Raw genomic sequence first — 18,243 nt, forward strand, 5'->3', positions numbered from 1 at the left:
TTCTTATTCCACATAAGCAATGAAATGCTCAAGGGTTTGAACGTGAAAATGAGGTCCCTCCTCCTTAAACTCTTCAATCTGTGCCTTGAGACAGGAGTCTACCTCTGGAGCAAAAGTGTGATCACACCGATTCACAAAAAAGGGTGCATCAGGAACCCTGACAACTATAGAGCAATAGCAGTATGTAGCTGTATTGGGAAACTGCTCTCCACGATGCTGCTATCTCGGCTTGTCACTCACCGCCAAATCTCTCATCCAGATCCACCTAATCAAGCAGGCTTTACCAAAGGAAGTCAATGTAATGACCATATATTCACGCTGATGTCCACAATCGAAAAATACAAGAAAGTGAAAAGTAAAATATATGCAGTGTTCATTGATCTCCGAAAAGCGTTTGATCTAGTGTGCAGACAAGCCCTCCTGTTCAAACTAGCCTGCTATGGCGTCAACGGCGGCTACTACGACATCATCAAAGACATGTACAGTAAATCAGAGGGTCATATCAAGATGAATGGTAAAATCAGTGAAGCATTCAAGATCCTCAAAGGGACTGAACAAGGACATCCACTCAGCCCCGAGTTTTTCAAAGTCTACTTTAAAAAGCTTTCTGACCTCCTCAATGAAGCCGTTGTGAACTGCCCAACTCTCGCTGGTATCTCAGTGACTCACCTAGCGTGGGCTGATGATCTAGTAATCCTCGCCCTAGATCCTGAATCACTCCAAAAGTTGCTTTCGATCATTGGGGACTACTGTATCGAATGGGGTCTGGAAATCAACATCTCCAAAACCAAATTCATGGTCTTCAACGGTAAAGGACCTGACATTCCAAACTGGCGTCCTTCTATTCATGACAGAGATATAGAGATGGTCTCCAGCTACTGCTATCTTGGAATCATTATAAGCAGCACAGGGAAATTTCGGCAGGCAACTGACTCTCTCTACCGTAAGGGACTCGGAGCTTACTTTAGCTTGAGAAGCACCATAGACCGGAGATACATTGACGCATCATGCCTTAACAAACTATTTGACACCCTTGTCAAGCCTATTCTACTATACGGTTGTCAAGTTTGGGCCCCAGTTCTACCCACCGTCAGTAAGGTCCTCTCTTGCTTCAGCAAGTTTCACAACCTTGATCATGCAGTCTCCCACATCGCAAAACAGAAACTGGAGCAAGTGCACCTACGTCACCTCAAATACCTTCTTGGTATTAACAGAAGGGCAGTCAATGCTACAGCCTGGGGAGAAACTGGCTCATACCCAATTATAATTGAGATGTTGAAACTGAGTACTAAATACTTCAAAAGAGTTATGAGCCTTCCCTCAACACAACTGGTCAAAGCTGCAATGACTGAGCAGATTAACCTCAAATTGTCATGGTTTGTAGGCATCGAATCAGTTATCAAGTCATTTAACAACATCTACCTTCCTGACAGGAATTCATCATCGTTGCTCAACGCAACCTTCCTCGCGGACTCCTGCAGCCCTGAATTGATGACAGAGAACCTGCGAAAACTATTCCGTGATTCCTGGGGTTCTCTTGTGAAAGATTCTAGAAAGCTATCATTCTACAGTGAAGTCAAAAAAGAATTTGGATGGGAGCCATATCTAAACCACGCTAGGTCTTTCCAGGACAGAAGGGCAACCACACAGATTCGGTCCAGTTCTCATCACCTTAGAATTGAAAGGGGGGGGTACGACAAAACTCCACTTGATGAAAGGACCTGTAACTATTGCGAGCTGAACATCAACCAGCTAATCATCGAAGACGAGAACCATATGCTCCATTCCTGCCCCCTAGGGAAAGTTCCAAGGGACAGATTTCAAAGCCTCAGTGGAAATCTAGTCAGCATTGACGGAAATGGTAGCTTCAATCTTGCCTCCACGTTTATCTCGCAACCCGATTGCATGGACAAACTCAGCGATGAGGACGTAAGTTTGATCAAACTCTCGACCAGCACCATTAATAAAATCTACAGACTAACCCTCAACTTCAAAGAAAGTCTAAATGTAGATAACTAGCTTCCTCTTTCAGTCCTTCCTTTCTTCCTTTCTTTTTTCCCCTTTTTCTTTCCGCCTTTTTTTCTTTACCAGCTTTGGATCTGTGACGGATGTGATGGATTTCTTGCAGTCACTTTTATCCCTACATGGGCTCCCGGCCGTGCGTCCATGTAGGAGCCGTGGGGCCTTCCGAGTGATAGGGTTACAGTGACTGTTAGTAGGGAAAGTATGAAGGCTATATCAGTAGACACAATTACCGAACGCAGGGCATTGGCTCGACTTCCAAGACAGGGTATCCGTGAGGACCCTGGTCGTAATCAGCTCTGCACTGCTCCAGTGTATCCTGATGCCTGAAATCTTGGACAATGCCTACGTACGGGGTAGACAGCCACTGATGATTTTGTCTGTGAGTTTTTCATCACTTCCTGACATGAGTCAGACCTCAGCTGGATCCTTCCTGTTTAGCTTTTTCTGAGCTTCCCGCTCGACCTCCTTCTTCAATCATCATCATCAGTTAGAGCTGCCGTGCTCTCGAACTTTCCCTTCACACTCCACCACGGCACCTCCTTCGAGGCCTCTTGCCAGGTAACACCAGCTCTCAGACATAGGCAAGCTTACCGCGCACGGCGTTTTTTTCTTTTTTGTTTCGTCCTTTCCGTGTGTGCCGTTTTGTGCCACCCTCTCTGCTGTTCTTGCGCAATTGCGCTCATTCGCTCTTCAATGGGCTGTTCATTTGACAGAGTTACTGGCTGGCACTCCAAACATCTTCTCACTCACAATCACCATTAATCAAATTCAAAATTATGCAATCAATCACTATACATCCACGATCATATGATCAAAACACAAAACTTTGTTATATACTGTTTCTGTTTGAGATTTGAATAACGTTACTGTAATGTTTCAAATTATATTTTAAATGTTCAAAAAAATGTTAGATTATGAATAGAGATTAGGTGGACCGACAGGCTGAGCGCCGCCCAGTAAGGTGAAATGTGCATTAAACGAATTCCAAAACTGTCGACAAAACCAACTTAGCGCGTATTTTGGTAAATTATGAATCTACAAATAGGACTAAAATTTACAAAACTCTTGCAACGTGCTAATTCTAAAATTAAATATAAAAATACTTAAGTACAATTTTCAAAATAACTTTCAAATTGCATGTCGTGTACAAAATGCATGGTATTTTACATTTTTGTAACAACAAAATTAATTTTTTGCTTGTAGCGCAATGCGTTACTGTGCCGCGCCGCGCACTCAATAAGGCTTCTCACAGCTGACAGCGATCTGGCTAGATCGGCGAAATGCGCTACTGTGCCGCGCCGAGCTGCCATGAATTGACATCGTCAATTAAAGTTTTTGCAAACGTCAAACAATTTTTTGCTTGGAGGACTTCGACGCGCCGCGCAAACTAGCATTCTTGCTGACGAGATCGTTGCTTTGCTTTGCAAAACAACAATTTGGAAGGGTTGACATCGTCAATCAATTTTTTTGCTAAAAAGTTTGGTAACCCTACAAATTATTAGTTAAAATTCACTAACAATTACTTATTACATAAAAATCAGAATTCGCCTTGAAAAATAATTGAGGTTTTATTTATATTATTTTATATTATCTCCATTAATATTGGTAAAACAAAAATTTAAATTTGTTCACTCAGTCGAGTATTGATATAACATACAAGATATAGTTAATATGTTTTATAGCGCCGCGCAAAGCCTTCTTCATGCATCACACGTCAGAATTTTACAATTTTGTTTGGTAAAATCGAGCGCTAGGCAAATAATTCTAAATGCGCGAAGCGTTTGCATTTACAATTTAGCAACATGTGTTATATAACTGTTACTAATTATTTCCCAACACAACAGTTGCCAAACACCGGAATTACATATTTTCTGTCTGACAATATTTAGAATTTACAGTTCTGTTACTGATCTTAATCTTTTAAGAATTTTACAGTAAAATATATCTACAACTTGTACTTTGTCTATATTATACAAAATTTTGTTTTTCTCAAGTCTTGCATCCTTTGTGTGGACGACAGACTCACCGACAGTGTTTGCACTGTTTTTGATTTGTATTTCTTCTTCTTCTCGGATTTATTGTTTCTCCTTTACGTAGCTTTTCGGGCAATTGCAACGGTCTATAATGCTTCTACCTGCCACATACCGAGTGCGAGTGGCCAGCAACTCTTTCACCTATCGGCACAAAAACGCTACAGAAACATCTGCATCATACATACACAACTCGAAGATGGTAAGTTTCTTTATCTGTGAGGTCATGTGAGGTCAGCATGACGACAACAGAGAAAAGCCCTAGGGACCCCAGTGGCATAATGAGTAAAGGGATATTCGTTATGACAACATAGTCAGCAGATCAATCACGATAATGCCGATTATAGCAAATTCAATTCTATCAACATTTATCATGTGGAACATGGAATTTTTATCTTTAGTCAATAATAATAATCATTATCACAGCTTTATTAACTCATTCAGAACATTGATCAGAACAGTCTTGACCATTTAGGGGTTACAGAAACTCATATGCCAGGGTCTAGTCTGAAACTACTCTTTTAGTTGCAGTTTACTTATATTCTCAGGTAGGGATGGTATTACTAGACAAGGGATGGGCCTTTGTCTTCCAAAAAGATAAGGAACTTCCTTATCTTTAAGTTAAGGAAATGTTATTGGGTGACAGGTGACTTCAACGGAAAAGTTACATCAAACAGAATATATGGATTGGCAAGGAATTTCTCCAGACTTATAGATTTCTGTGCAGCCAATCAACTTGTTATTGGTGGAACCAAGGCATATCTCAAATTTTGGCCCTACAATCTCTTCTAAATTATCCCTAGAACATATCCGCCATTCCATAGAAGCAGCTGATAGATATCACTCCTCTCTATCAGAGACAACCATCTCGAAAATTGGTCTCAACATTTGATTCTATTCGATTCTATAATATTCTTATTTATTTATTTATAAACAACTTTTATTAGGGGATCATGTCAACAGAAGATGATGGCAGAAGATGTGAATACCTCATCATGTAAATTACATCTATGAGATGGGAAACCTATCTGGCTATGTTAAGATGCTTGCGCACTCTGCATACTTCAAGGGGATTATTATGGGAGCCATCCTCCTGAACACTGTCACATTTGCTATATCATCTAGTCTTGAACCATCAGAGAAAACGATTATCTACATTAACATACTAGATGGCGTTGATAGCTGTTTTCTTGCTCTTTATTCCCTCGAATTTGTCATCAAGCTATACAGTTATGGTCGTGGTTACTGGTTCAATGGATTCAACTGCTTCGATTTTGGAGTTCTATTATGCTCCTTAATGCAGGTCAGTTGAGTCATTTATACTGTAAATTTAATTTTTAACTTTTAACACAGCCCACTCAAAGAGAATAGTTCATTTTTATTCAAATTGTAATTTCTATGCTATAAATCACAGTCTATTATGAGTGGTTGTCTTTAATAACTTTGGTATAGAACTGAGCACTTCATTTGAATTTCAATGTGTCATTTGTGCCCAATAAATTATAAGGTAATGATTTAACTGATTATTGTAGTTTTATGACTACGTAGTTTTCTTAATTGTTTGAATTTTTTCAGTTGGTGTTATCTCAAACTGAGGCTCAGAACCTTGGAGTCATCAAAGTCATGAGGTCTCTTCGAGCTCTCAGGCCACTAAGATCAATTTCTCTTATCGGTGGACTGCAGGTAATTTATTATTATTCGGTAGATCTAGAGTTTTTCATAATTTATGTTATATCTATGAGCATGAGTAGTAATACTGAAATATCGCATGCTGACTCCTATAATATAATATTGAATTATAAATTTGTTTCAATTTGAACCATTAAAAATTACTTCATTTACAACAATTACTGAACTGAAACCACCCATTAAGGTAGTTGTCACAGCTCTCATTGCCACCTTCACTGGCTCTTTCATTCACATCATCTTGTTACTCTGCCTATTGATGTTTGTCTATGGAATCATGGCATTCTATGTGTACGGCTATGATACTGCTACAGATACAAGCAACGAGTTCTGGGGCAGCTTTGGGAAGTCGTACCTTAGGTACATCACAATATGAAATTACATTTATGTAGTATGTGAACGACCCCTTATATATAATATTATATCATTTTTAAATAATTGCACCTTGCATCACTTTGCTGTTCATTTTATGAGGCAGCAAACTTGTTTGTGTTTGAACTGGGTATTATAAGGTGACAATATCATTAGTTGAACTCAAATTCTTAGAAAAAATTGTATGCTCTAGTCTTTAACAAAATGCTTTGCAGTTTGTTCATACTGATAACAGCCGAGGGCTGGACTGATGTGATGAAAAGTCTTAAGAATGGAAGGGAAAACTTCGGAATGTACTTCTTCATCATCAGTTTTCTCTTCATTGGTCACTTCATATTTGGCAATCTTTTTGTTGCAGTTGTTATTGAGCAAATCGATAGAGGTAGGTCAAAAATAATTGGCTGCTTCTTTGAATGTAATTTCGCCATTTAACAAGGTACCATATACAGTAAAACCCCGATTTACCACGGCCATCTCTTTCCCCCAAATAGGGTTTAACATGTATAATGTAAACAACCAATACCCCAATTTACTACAAACCCTGATTTACCGTTGATGTTTCCTTTCCCCCAAACTCTGCGGTAAATCGGGGTTTTACTGTAATGTATTTTGCCAGATTCTATATAATATTAATAAACCATTCAGCAACGGCTGGCTACCAAAAGAGGATTGAAACGAAAAAAGCAACAGTTATCTACAATAAAAAGAAAAAAGCCAAAGTCGTTCAAGAATCTGAAATAAAACACATCATTAATCAAATGAAGTCAGGGGATTTCAAGAGCTTTCCCAGAGCAGTGCTCGATAAATACAAGCACGTTAGAAAAGACGAGTTCTTTATTAAACAAGACGTTAAATGTGTTCCTTTATGGGTTGAGAGTTTCAACCTGGAATACAATAAACTTGGTGTCCATTATAAGATGATCAGGGATTATCACTTTGAGGTTAGTTAACAACGTTAGTAGACAATGTTAGTAGACAATGTTAGTAGACAATGTTAGTAGACAATGTTAGTAGACAATGTTAGTAGACAATGTTAGTAGACAATGTTAGTAGACAATGTTAGTAAACAACGTTAGTAGACAATGTTAGTAGACATCTATGCTTTTAATTGATCTGACTTGTTTTCTCAATTTACCACTTTAATTTGCTTCAATCATGTCTTGAAATAATCATGAGATAACGATCAAATTGTGATTAAAAAGCTCTAATTAACGCCCTAAAAGCATAGACTAGTTCATTGGCCAATTTCTTACAGATTCCTAACACAGTATCTGGAGTTAGTTAAAGTTAAACTTTGTCTTCAGGTGGTAAACTGTTTGGGTAACCTAATGAGCGATATGGACCAGTCAGTCCAAGTAATGATCATGGAGAAACAAGCTGAAGAACAGGCAGTATTTCGTCGCAGCTCTAGAAGTGCCAGCTTCTTAGGGGGCTTGAGACGACTCAGCCATAGAATATCTATATTTGGCCCGAACAAAGGTGGACAAAATCTTCTTGGTGAAACAATTGTTAACGAAAATCCAGCACTGGCTATTGAAATAGTAGATTCTCAAGAGGGGATTAAGGTTAGCACTAAACCACATTATCTGTAAGAATATACCTTAGTTAAGGTTAGTAGTTTCAAGAAAACCTTAGTTCTTTGAAGTTATCATGTCTATACACAGCGTACAATTATTTGATGATTTGAAAAAATCACAGGGAAGCTGTCTGAGTTGCTTTGGATTCGTTGACGACTGTAGATGTGCCAACCCTGAGATTGAAGCACAAGCTCTTGAAGAAGAGAGAGAAGGTAGAACTGGGCGATTGTACTCGACTAACACCACCAAATGGTTTGGAGGCGAGCCACTTCAGGGCCCCAGACATAGCACCTCCTCAAAATCCTCAGCAAAATCGAGTTACAAACGCAATGATTAAAGCCTACTATGGCCATGGCATCCATTATTTGTCTATTTTGTAAAAATATGTATGATATGTGTGATTACTTATTCAATTTTGATGTTACCATACTTGGAGTGTGGTAATGGGAAGGTTTTTAAATTTACAAATAGATATCAAAATTACCACTTTGGCCGTGGTGTACAACATTTTCCCCATATCTCTTTGTTCCTAATGCTATATCTAATAGTACAACCGACAACGAAGATACAAATTAAAGTCCTGATGAGGCACAATTTGTAATGTTCATATAATCGAACATTCTCTACTATTAGAAGAGCTTATATTTTATTTTAAAATATAAGCTTTTAATTTTATTGCTCTTTAATGGGTTTAGTTACTACTATTGTTAACTTATATAGTTTGATTATTACTATTTTGTGTCAATGGCTGTTTATGATTACAAGTATCATAACTCTTGGCTATCACTGCACTGCAACCTCCAATTCAACAATGAAAATATGTTAAAAAAATCACAGCAACTATTGTATCCAAATTATATTTTTTAGTCTATCTGTCTTTAGAAAAATCATCACGATCTCATAAAATTTATTACTGACTTTGACCTATCAACCAGAATGTTGTAACCATTAAAGCAGCTATATTCTCCGATCCTTCAAGCTCATGGAAACTGAATCAGATGAAGAAGTCACAGTAATTGTGAACTTAGAAAATGTAGATGAAATTGAAGACGTTGCCGATATCCAGATCCTCGAGTTGGACTCAGAAACACCCTACATCCAAGTTGGGGGAATGGTATTCAAGGGAAAGTACCGGGAAAGCATCGGTACTCACATGCTATTTGAAAAAGAAGAAGGAGGAAAGTATGGGTATGTTATGAAGACAGAGAAGGAGCTGAACTGTAAAAAAGTTGTTGTGCTACCAAAAGAGATGTGCCAAGACATGGGAACTGAACCTTCATGAAACATGTTAATGATATTTATCATTTCTAGAGATAATGATTTCGTCAGATCAAATGTTATGTATTGAATGCTTTTTTTGTATGAATAAAGTTGTTGGGTATATTTTAAGCTTCATGGTCAGATAAAAAAGACAGCGGTGTTGGGGGACTTGTTTTAAATTTGTGTTTTTGCCATATATTTTGCTTTACCCTATTTGAAAATATACTACATGGTATTTTATTTTGAATTCGATAATTTGCACTAATTTCATTTGTAATTAATAACATGAAAAGTACAGCAAGAAACTCATACGGGACTCTGAAAAAAAAACTTTAATTCGGTGTTAATTAATTAATTAATTAATAAATAATTAACTTTAATTTGGTGTTCAGAACTAACTGATAACCTTATAATGAGGAATATAACAAAAACTTATTCAGACCATGACAGAACGTTTAAACGAGTTGTCAAACAATGTCCTGATAACCCTACAATCGGGTAAAAAGATAGTAGACGCAGTGACCAGCCTAAGAGAACTGTACTTGTATCTGTTTAAGCACAGTGTCCCTCTTCCCTCGACTACATACAATTATCTTCTCGTTGCTATTCAGGTTTATTTACTTGCGATACAAAACCAGAAAATGAAACAATTGTTGTATGTAGACTTTTATAGGCAGTGTCATGGGTAGGTAATAATAAATCGTATAATTGGCTGTCCAAACTAACTATTTCAGCTCTTAGCGACATAAAAAATACTCACTTCATGATAACGTAATTTATTAATTAATGTAATTTAAAATTAAATTCTAAAATATTGCCAGGATCGTGAGAACAGTCGACTAGGAAACCCTAAGATATGTCAACTAACAGTGCTAGTTCTGTTCCAGGCTAACCGCCCGGTTAAGCAGCTACAGAAGGGTTATACTCGTGTTGGGGAACTCTTGAAGGTTAGTTAGTTAATTAGTAAATTAAGTAAGTAAATAAGTTAAGTTATTAAACAAGTTAAATAATCCATCATACTCCAGTTCAGGCCAGTAATTTAATCATTAATTAAGTTTTCCCATCTGTTAAAATTTACTTCGTGCCGAGCATACTCCAGGCCAAGAAATTATGATCTTAATATGGGCTAGAAATTGGTGAAACATTAAATTTTTGTAAATTAACTACTATACTGATAATATAAAATATTGGTTGTTGTTTGCAGTCAGGTATAGCAATAACTAGAGAGTGCCTGCACCACCTAATCTACGATCTTGACATGAAACTACTATTTTCACAACCTACCATATGGGCCAGTGTACTGCAGCATGTCATGATGTAGTAAGGAACTTGTATATCTGTACTTTGTGTAATTAAATAAATAATAAATAAGGTTACATTTTTTGTGTTTTGTGCTTGGAGCTAATTGATATTAGTTGATTAGTTGATAATTATGATGTAGAAAGCTGTAAGAAGTTATAATTATGAGTGCTATCATGTGTGTTGTTTGAAAATAATTGAGATTCCATGATTATTGATTACTCGATAACTAAGTTGCTCATTTTGGTGTAATTTGGTTTAATTTGATGGTGCAGTTTTTTATGTTTAGAAAAAATTCTCAACGTTTTCTAAAGTAAATAGTTTAGCAATTTGGTAAGCTTAATAAAGGGCAATAATTTCAAAATGAAGATGAAGTGATGTTCAAATCACGCCAACCAGATTAAAAAATATTTGCTTTCAAAATTCTTAATGGTTTCTGTTCTCAATGTTAACATTACCGCACTAGACATGATTTAAAGTTCGCATAAATTAAATATTTGTATTGTATAAAATAAGATATTTGAATAATATCTTTGACCTGCATTATCTCCTTAATTTAGCTTATGACAAGAGATATTCTCGGAAATTATGATAAAGTTTTATAATAATAATATAAATTAAAATTAATAGAAAATCTCACCCCTCATCCCAACTCAGCTCAAACAAGCTCCTGACCCACGACGAGCTCAACTCCATCAACACCAACATGTACAACCTGATCCGGTGCAACCCCGGTCTGGTGAAGAGATCACGGTTCTCACGGTCCCAGAAGTACTACGGTCCAAACAAGACGCCCCTTACTACCGCCCTCACTGTATTGTGCACTTCGTCTAGCAGTAAACCTTCTCCGCTACTCCTTCTCCAGGTTATTTGAACATGTGCATAACGTTGAACACTTATTTTGTAATATTTTTAGTTTTTTACTAAATTCCAGTTTTATTCCAGTTTTATTCCATTTTTATTCCAGTTTGAATCCTGCACTACATAATATACAGAAATCTTTACACTTATAATTTAATTAACTAAAAAGGCCATAAAATCATTCAACCCAGCCAAGAAAGTTTCAATGGTATATCTCTCACGGTTTTTGCGGAAAGTCATGTTAAAGATATGTCATGAAGTCTAATATTCTCAAGTAATTAAAGTAATCATCATTTTTGAAACGTTTAAAGGCAATTTATAATTTGCATGATAATTTGCATAAATTAGCTGACGTTTCTTTCAGGCTATTTCGTTTTCCTCGTTGAGAAGGTGGCTACTATTTCTACCCACTGCACCTCTTGTAAGTACAATGAACAATGAACATGTGCCACACTACCGTAACTACTGCACTCATAACTATTGAGAGGCTAGGTTCAACTCGTTTTGAATATAACTAAATCTTCAAGTATATAGTAGTATTTGAACTTTTAACAATAACATTTTAAATCAGCTCTAACTCCAGGAAGTATACCAAGGAAACAACAGATCAGACCTAGTATCCGAGTACAACGAGGTCGAGTCCCAAGTAGGGGGCAGCACTTATGCAGCCTCCACCTACACCAGGATTACTGATGTCACGTTCCATCAGCAGGGAATCTACAACGACAACTTCTACGACATGAGTATGTAATACTAACAGATTTGTATTCTAGTTTGGGTAGCTTCTATCGAAATCTATGCGTATGGCGTGTTACGGTGATTTGGTGAACTCGTCGATATACAGTTTATCACCCGTGTTGTACATGCGGTTGGCAAGATGCCCTAGCCTCTAAAAAATTTGTATTTGTAAATGTCCAATAAATAACTCCTCAAAAAAATCGGCATTAAATTTGTTTCAATAAGCTGTAAATGTACATGTAAATGTACATGTAAATGTACATGTAAATGTACATGTAAATGTACATGTAAATGTACATGTAAATGTACATGTAAATGTACATGTAAATGTACATGTAAATGTACATGTAAATGTACATGTAAATGTACATGTACATGTAAATGTACATGTAAATGTATATGTAAATGTACATATAAATGTACATATAAATGTACATATAAATGTACATATAAATGTATCCAACAATACCGTTTCCAGGAAGTGAGATAAGTGCAGCAACACGGTACAACCCCAGAACTCTAAACCTGTCCATAACCAGCAGTACAGGTAGCCCAATACTGGACGCTGCACTGGCACATGTTACTCTGGTTATAGAGCACTGTACTAAACTTACCTTCAACAACAAAGACAAGGTCAGCCGCGCGCATCTTTGTTTGACACGTGCTTTCAGTTTTGTGTTTTCGTGATCATCATAATGCTTTTTTTCTAGCTTCAATTTTTATCAGATTTCCCTAATAATTTGTAGTTAAAACTAAAACTCTAAAAGTGAATGAAAATGTGGGGTTTAAAGGTTTAAAGGTCTAATGACGCACAAAGACCTGCCAAAACATGCTCGTAACATAGTTACAACACCAGATCGTAGGTTTAGCAGCACAAAGACCTGCCAAAACATGCTCGTAAAATATTTCCAACTCCAGATCGTAGGTTTAGCAGCGTACCTGCCAAAACATGCTCGTAAAATAGTTACAACTCCAGATCGTAGGTTTAGCAGCGTACCTGCCAAAACATGCTCGTAAAATAGTTACAACTCCAGATCGTAGGTTTAGCAGCGTACCTGCCAAAACATGCTCGTAAAATAGTTACAACTCCAGATCGTAGGTTTAGCAGCGTACCTGCCAAAACATGCTCGTAAAATAGTTACAACTCCAGATCGTAGGTTTAGCAGCGTACCTACCAAAACATGCTGGTAAAATAGTTACAACTCCAGATCGTAGGTTTGGCAGCGTATCTGGAGTGCATCAAGATATTGGATACTATCTTCGAGCCGTGCCAATCAGTGGAGGTGCAGCACGAGATCCTAGCAGCCATGACCATGATACTATCCAATCTGAAGAGTGATAAGACAAAGTATATCCTGCTTCCTGCTGCTCTGATCGTGGTCATGAAACATAGTCCTGAGTTTAAGGTGAGCAGTGGGACCAGGGACAAAAGAAAATCGCGATTATTTTGCCCAAAAATCGCGATACCGCGACAAACCAAACAGACGACACATAAAATTTGTCGCAAAGAATGGGAAAAATCGCGATCCCGCACATGCTGAGATTTCCTTTTGTCCCTGAGTGGGACAAGTAACTTCTTGCTAAGATGAAATGTATGCAATATTTTAACTAGCTGTACTACAAGTGAACAGGATTAGATAACGAAATGTATGTATGTCACTCAGCACCTTACAAGACATTTAGTCTTGACCGCCGAGTACGATTTCTGTTGGTGTTGAGTGAATTAAACAAATTTATAATAATAACCACCTCGCTGGTTTGATTTATTACTCCACACACGTTATAACTGTTAAGTACTTTTCTTTTTTGTTGTTGCCTGGACGGTGCCGCGCCGGTAGCTCTAATGACCAATTTACAAAAAGTTATATACATAATAATATTATATTTTAAGAACTGCACCCCAATTTAAGTGTTCGAAACGTCAGCTCTTGACTCAACGTATGAAACGAATTAAAAAAATCAATCTTAGATCCTGAAATCTGTTCACTATAAATACCACTGTGATCCTCAAATATCTATTCTTAGAGTACACTGAAAACCAGGATTTTCATCTTATTCTATTTCCCAGTTGAATCCGGAGCAGAACGAATACATGACATTCCTATACTCTGACGTCATCGCCAAAAGCTACGAAACCTGCTCACTAATGTACGAGATCATCATGTTCACCCTCTCCTTCGCTCCTCGTATCTCTCGGCTCCTTCAAACATACATTCCCAACATTTTCAAGATTGTAGCTTATCGTCCGACTACGTTTGCTAGGGAGATTGCAATGATGCTTCCGCATTTTTATCATTCCACTGTATTGAAGGAGCTGTTTATAACCATTGTACAGATGCCTGTCCTATCTGCTCTCATGCTGGCTAACCTTAAGGTATACAATTCAAGTTATTTCAGAATTCCACAAATGTGGCCTTTAAAAAGATAAAATTCGATTTGACTTCGACTGCACGGACTAGCGAAACATGTTCAAATTAAACACAAAGACTTTTAAAAACCAGACATGTTATCTGTTTGTTAACTCGTCCAGCACATAAAGGACTTCTTATCTCCCAGACGAGTAGCGCGACTGACTGGTTACAGAGACTGCGAGTAAACAAGATGTCACCAGTAGACATAACCAGGTTGTACAGCGAGCTGGATCTTGCTCATCCTAGAGTTGTGGCTGCTTCTCAACTTTCTGCTGTTCTTCTTAAACTATTCCTTGCTCAGGTCAGGGTCGTTTATCTTAAATTATACGTTTTTAAAAGAATAATAATTGTTACTATAGCAGATAATTATACTCGAGTTGTTTTTTAGTAACAACCCACGATTTCTTCCTTAACGAATCGTTTGGAAAGTCTGGGAAGGGCAGTTAAGCGCATACTGCAGACCTATCCCTAAGTCTCACATTCCAGATTTCGGGTCGTCTTATCACATGACATGCACTCAGAATAGTCTCAAGGCGAGTCAAGTGACGTCCAGACGTTTCAAATCACGTGATACTGGATTTTCGACTATGCAGGGTCGGGTTACATGACACGTGCTATGTAATTAGGAGTGTTTTACTAATCCAGTCTTAATGAGCCCTGCCCTAATGAGAGGCTATAACTGTCCCGTATAAATAGCCTTGTAAACCTGACCTGATTATCAACAGTTCCCTCTACAACACCACAACATCCACCCCACTTCTGACCAGCTCTCGTAATGTCCAAAACCAGAAACGTAGATGAAATATTTCCAGACTGCTACAGCCTGGAATCCCAGATAGGAGTTGGCGGATACGGCAAAGTGTGGACCTGTACGGACAACCAGACCCAGGAAACCCGCGCTGTGAAGATAGTCCCTGATAAGATGGTTCGGAGAAAGTCCTGGAGCCTGGAACACGGTAGAAAGATCCCAGATGAAGCTGTCCTGTGGTTACCCCTCTCTCATCCTAACCTGGTGTCTCTTCTTGAGGTGTTCTACATCCCTAAAACTAAGTACTGGTTCTTTGTTATGGAATACGACGAGGAGTACATCGACCTCTTCAACTTCATCGACAGAAACGGCCCCTTCTCCTCTGCCAACGCCTGCTTCATCGCTCGGCAAGTCATCACAGTGATGCTCTACCTCATCTCATACGGAGTGGACCACAGAGACATCAAGGACGAGAACATCATGATAAGCCCCACCACTCTCCACATCAAACTCCTCGACTTTGGCTCCGCTAGCAGGCTCTGTCCGGACACTCGCTACACCACATTCCAAGGAACGGACGTCTACATTCCTCCGGAATACTACCGGCACAAGATGTATTCCCCTCTCCCGGCTGCTGTGTGGAGTATTGGATGCCTGGTTCACTGTCTCATAGCGGGAGATGGACCTTTCAGTGACAAGTCGGAGATAAAGGAGTACTCGGAGATAAAGTGGCTGCATGTGGGAGATGAGCTGGCTAAGGAGTTTGTGGAGAGGTGTATGATGAGAGATGAAGATGAGAGGTTGGGTGTGGACGATTTGTTGAGGCATAGGTGGTTCAATGAGCCTGAGATTGGTTCTGTCTGAGTTCTGACACAATATTGTGTGCATGATCATGATATTATAATCTATATTAATTATGGCAACCTTATTTATATTAAATATAATATGTATGTAATGATTTTTGAAATATTTTGCCTAAAATACAATAAAAACTGGGTTTCTTTTTTTCTTTTTAATCCAAGTTAAAAAGATGATAATCAAATAATAACCAATCTAACTTGAAATTGACCATCATATTAATTGTCTCGATTTACAGTTAATTGAGCACGGTGACACGCTAATATTCTGGGATTGTTTCCTGTACCTTTACAAAATACCAGACATACCGGGATACAAAGACAGCGTTTCTAAAGCTATCCTCAACCATCTCAAACGTGTGAGTTTACTTACATGTCATGTTTCAAAAACAATCTATATAATCTATATAATCTCTATAAGTATTTTGTTTTTGCAGCGCAACTGAATTTAAATAACCTTCTCGCTGGCTGACCATTCAACCAAGTATTAAATTTAACACCTTACTGACATTCTTAGAATTCCATCTTATCCTAACAGGTATGTCAGTCGAGTCCCAACAGGATAGTGAACGACAACCAAGACAAGATGTTTGAGTACGTGCGGAAAATAGAGCAGTACCCTAACTACTGTGTTTAGCACCAGACATCATAAACATTCATTCCATTTTCCTCCCCTCTGTAGGGTAGACTTAGCTCTGAGGTAAGCTCATTAACATCATCATCCCTCCCAGTACGTGCGGAAAATAGAGCAGTACCCTAACTACTGTGTTAGCACCAGACTCATTAACATCATCATTCCTCCCCTCTGTAGGGTAGAACTTAGCTCTGAGGTAAGCTCATTAACATCATCATCCCTCCCCTTTGTAGGGTACAACTTAGCTCTGAGGTGACACCACGTGACACGTTTCTAGGTTAAACACGCGCAGAGCACGAAATGTAAGATTCAAATTATTGAATCGATGGCATCATTTTTACACGATTACAGTGTAAGTAGTAGGTACTAAAAAGAAACCAATATTTAGCTATTAATTATATCATTATCTGACTGACCCCAGGTACACAAATCAGTACACAAGTCAGTAGAACAACAACTTTACATTATATCAGCCATGTCCTACACTCCCCTCCTTAACTCCTTGTTACTCCTTCTTGTAGTGCTGTCCGCTAAGGAACCAACTCTTAATGAGAGGACACTGACTTGTTTGGAAAACATAAAAACTAAGGTATTATCTTGTTGAAGGAAATTATACCTGTCCAATATATAATTACAATATATTAATGATGTAAGAACAAGGCTGAAGTTATAGGGTTTGCCTCGCATGTCTTTCCTTAACGTGCTATATCATAAGATTAATTATGGTAGTTGCATAAGGCAATGTGAAAACGATCATGTGATATGACGTACAGAAACTACATTCTACTTAAAGGCCGACAAAACTCACTCAACACATCTTCTAACACTACCAATCTCTAACAGGTGTTATCACGAGGCCCAACAATAGAGTCACAGTCCCTGATCCAGCTGGTTGACATGCTGTCCTCCACCCTCCGTCACGGTGGTGGGAGTTTGGTGGAGATCTACAAGACGGGAGAAACAGTGGGGCATGTTAACACTATGAACATGTTGGGTGCTCTCAGTTTTATTGACAAAGCAGCTACAGTCTGAGCCTGTCACGTGACACACCCTGAACCTGTCACGTGACACACCCTGAACCTGTCACGTGACACACCCTGAACCTGTCACGTGACACACCCTGAACCTGTCACGTGACACACCCTGAACCTGTCACGTGACACACCCTGAACCTGTCACGTGACACACCCTGATTTACAAGACGGGAGAAACAGTGGGACATGTTAACACTATGAACATGTTGGGTGCTCTTAGTTTCATTGACAAAGCAGCTACAGTCTGAGCCTCCAACTTGAATCGTAGTTTTTACAGTATAGTAATGGAGTGTTCAAAAGTTCAACTTGTAATTGTTGTTGATAATTAAATGTGATTTTTTAAGTTGACATTTTATGTAGTAAGTCACAGATCGTATTGTAGGGAAAATTATGAAATGAAACCGGGGAAGCTCCAATGTGAGCTTGTATGAATGAGACTAAGCAATTAACATTTCTTTAAAGAAACAATTTTCAAATGCAGTCAGAAAAAGTCTGATTACGAATGCAAATCAAATATCTAATGTGAAATTGATTAGGTTTGATGTCTTTATCATTATATAAAGAATTATAAATACAGCTTATTTGATTTCAAACATTTTGTTCCTACTCCACACAGGCTATTTTTACTTCAAAATCTCCAGCTTATATAAAGCTCTGTTTTTTAAGTCTACGTCACATGATCAAAATACAGCTTTCTGATTGGTCACCCCC

At 38.2% G+C, this 18,243-nt stretch overlaps 3 protein-coding genes across 4 annotated transcripts; all 3 read left to right on the forward strand.

The window, feature by feature from the left end:
• Window positions 1-4,991: 4,991 nt before the first annotated feature.
• Window positions 4,992-8,461, forward strand: LOC134819385 (cation channel sperm-associated protein 3-like). Its single transcript, XM_063829324.1, has 7 exons — window positions 4,992-5,358; window positions 5,631-5,738; window positions 5,929-6,101; window positions 6,329-6,495; window positions 6,759-7,054; window positions 7,418-7,678; window positions 7,812-8,461. The coding sequence occupies exons 1-7, from the start codon at window positions 5,071-5,073 to the stop codon at window positions 8,025-8,027; spliced, it is 1,509 nt and encodes a 502-aa protein (XP_063685394.1). The 5' UTR covers window positions 4,992-5,070; the 3' UTR covers window positions 8,028-8,461.
• Window positions 8,462-8,672: 211 nt separating this feature from the next.
• On the forward strand, window positions 8,673-8,972 carry LOC134820208 (general transcription factor 3C polypeptide 6-like). Its single transcript, XM_063830431.1, has one exon. The coding sequence runs from the start codon at window positions 8,673-8,675 to the stop codon at window positions 8,970-8,972; it is 300 nt and encodes a 99-aa protein (XP_063686501.1).
• A 397-nt stretch (window positions 8,973-9,369) lies between these two features.
• On the forward strand, window positions 9,370-18,243 carry LOC134819381 (uncharacterized). Of its 2 annotated transcripts, XM_063829319.1 has the most exons (13): window positions 9,370-9,561; window positions 9,772-9,897; window positions 10,907-11,114; window positions 11,475-11,531; window positions 11,694-11,853; window positions 12,327-12,481; window positions 13,057-13,254; window positions 13,917-14,222; window positions 14,405-14,560; window positions 16,104-16,223; window positions 16,403-16,564; window positions 16,920-17,087; window positions 17,342-18,243. In XM_063829319.1, exons 3-11 carry the CDS (start codon window positions 10,956-10,958, stop codon window positions 16,499-16,501), a joined length of 1,410 nt encoding a protein of 469 aa, XP_063685389.1. In that variant the 5' UTR covers window positions 9,370-9,561; window positions 9,772-9,897; window positions 10,907-10,955; the 3' UTR covers window positions 16,502-16,564; window positions 16,920-17,087; window positions 17,342-18,243. The 2 variants fall into 2 exon arrangements, with proteins under 2 accessions (XP_063685389.1, XP_063685388.1); XM_063829318.1 differs by lacking the exons at window positions 9,370-9,561; window positions 9,772-9,897 and adding an exon at window positions 10,161-10,270.

This window comes from Bolinopsis microptera, chromosome 8 (assembly GCF_026151205.1).
Source record: "Bolinopsis microptera isolate Bmic1 chromosome 8, MBARI_Bmic_1.0, whole genome shotgun sequence".
Lineage (NCBI taxonomy): Eukaryota > Metazoa > Ctenophora > Tentaculata > Lobata > Bolinopsidae > Bolinopsis > Bolinopsis microptera.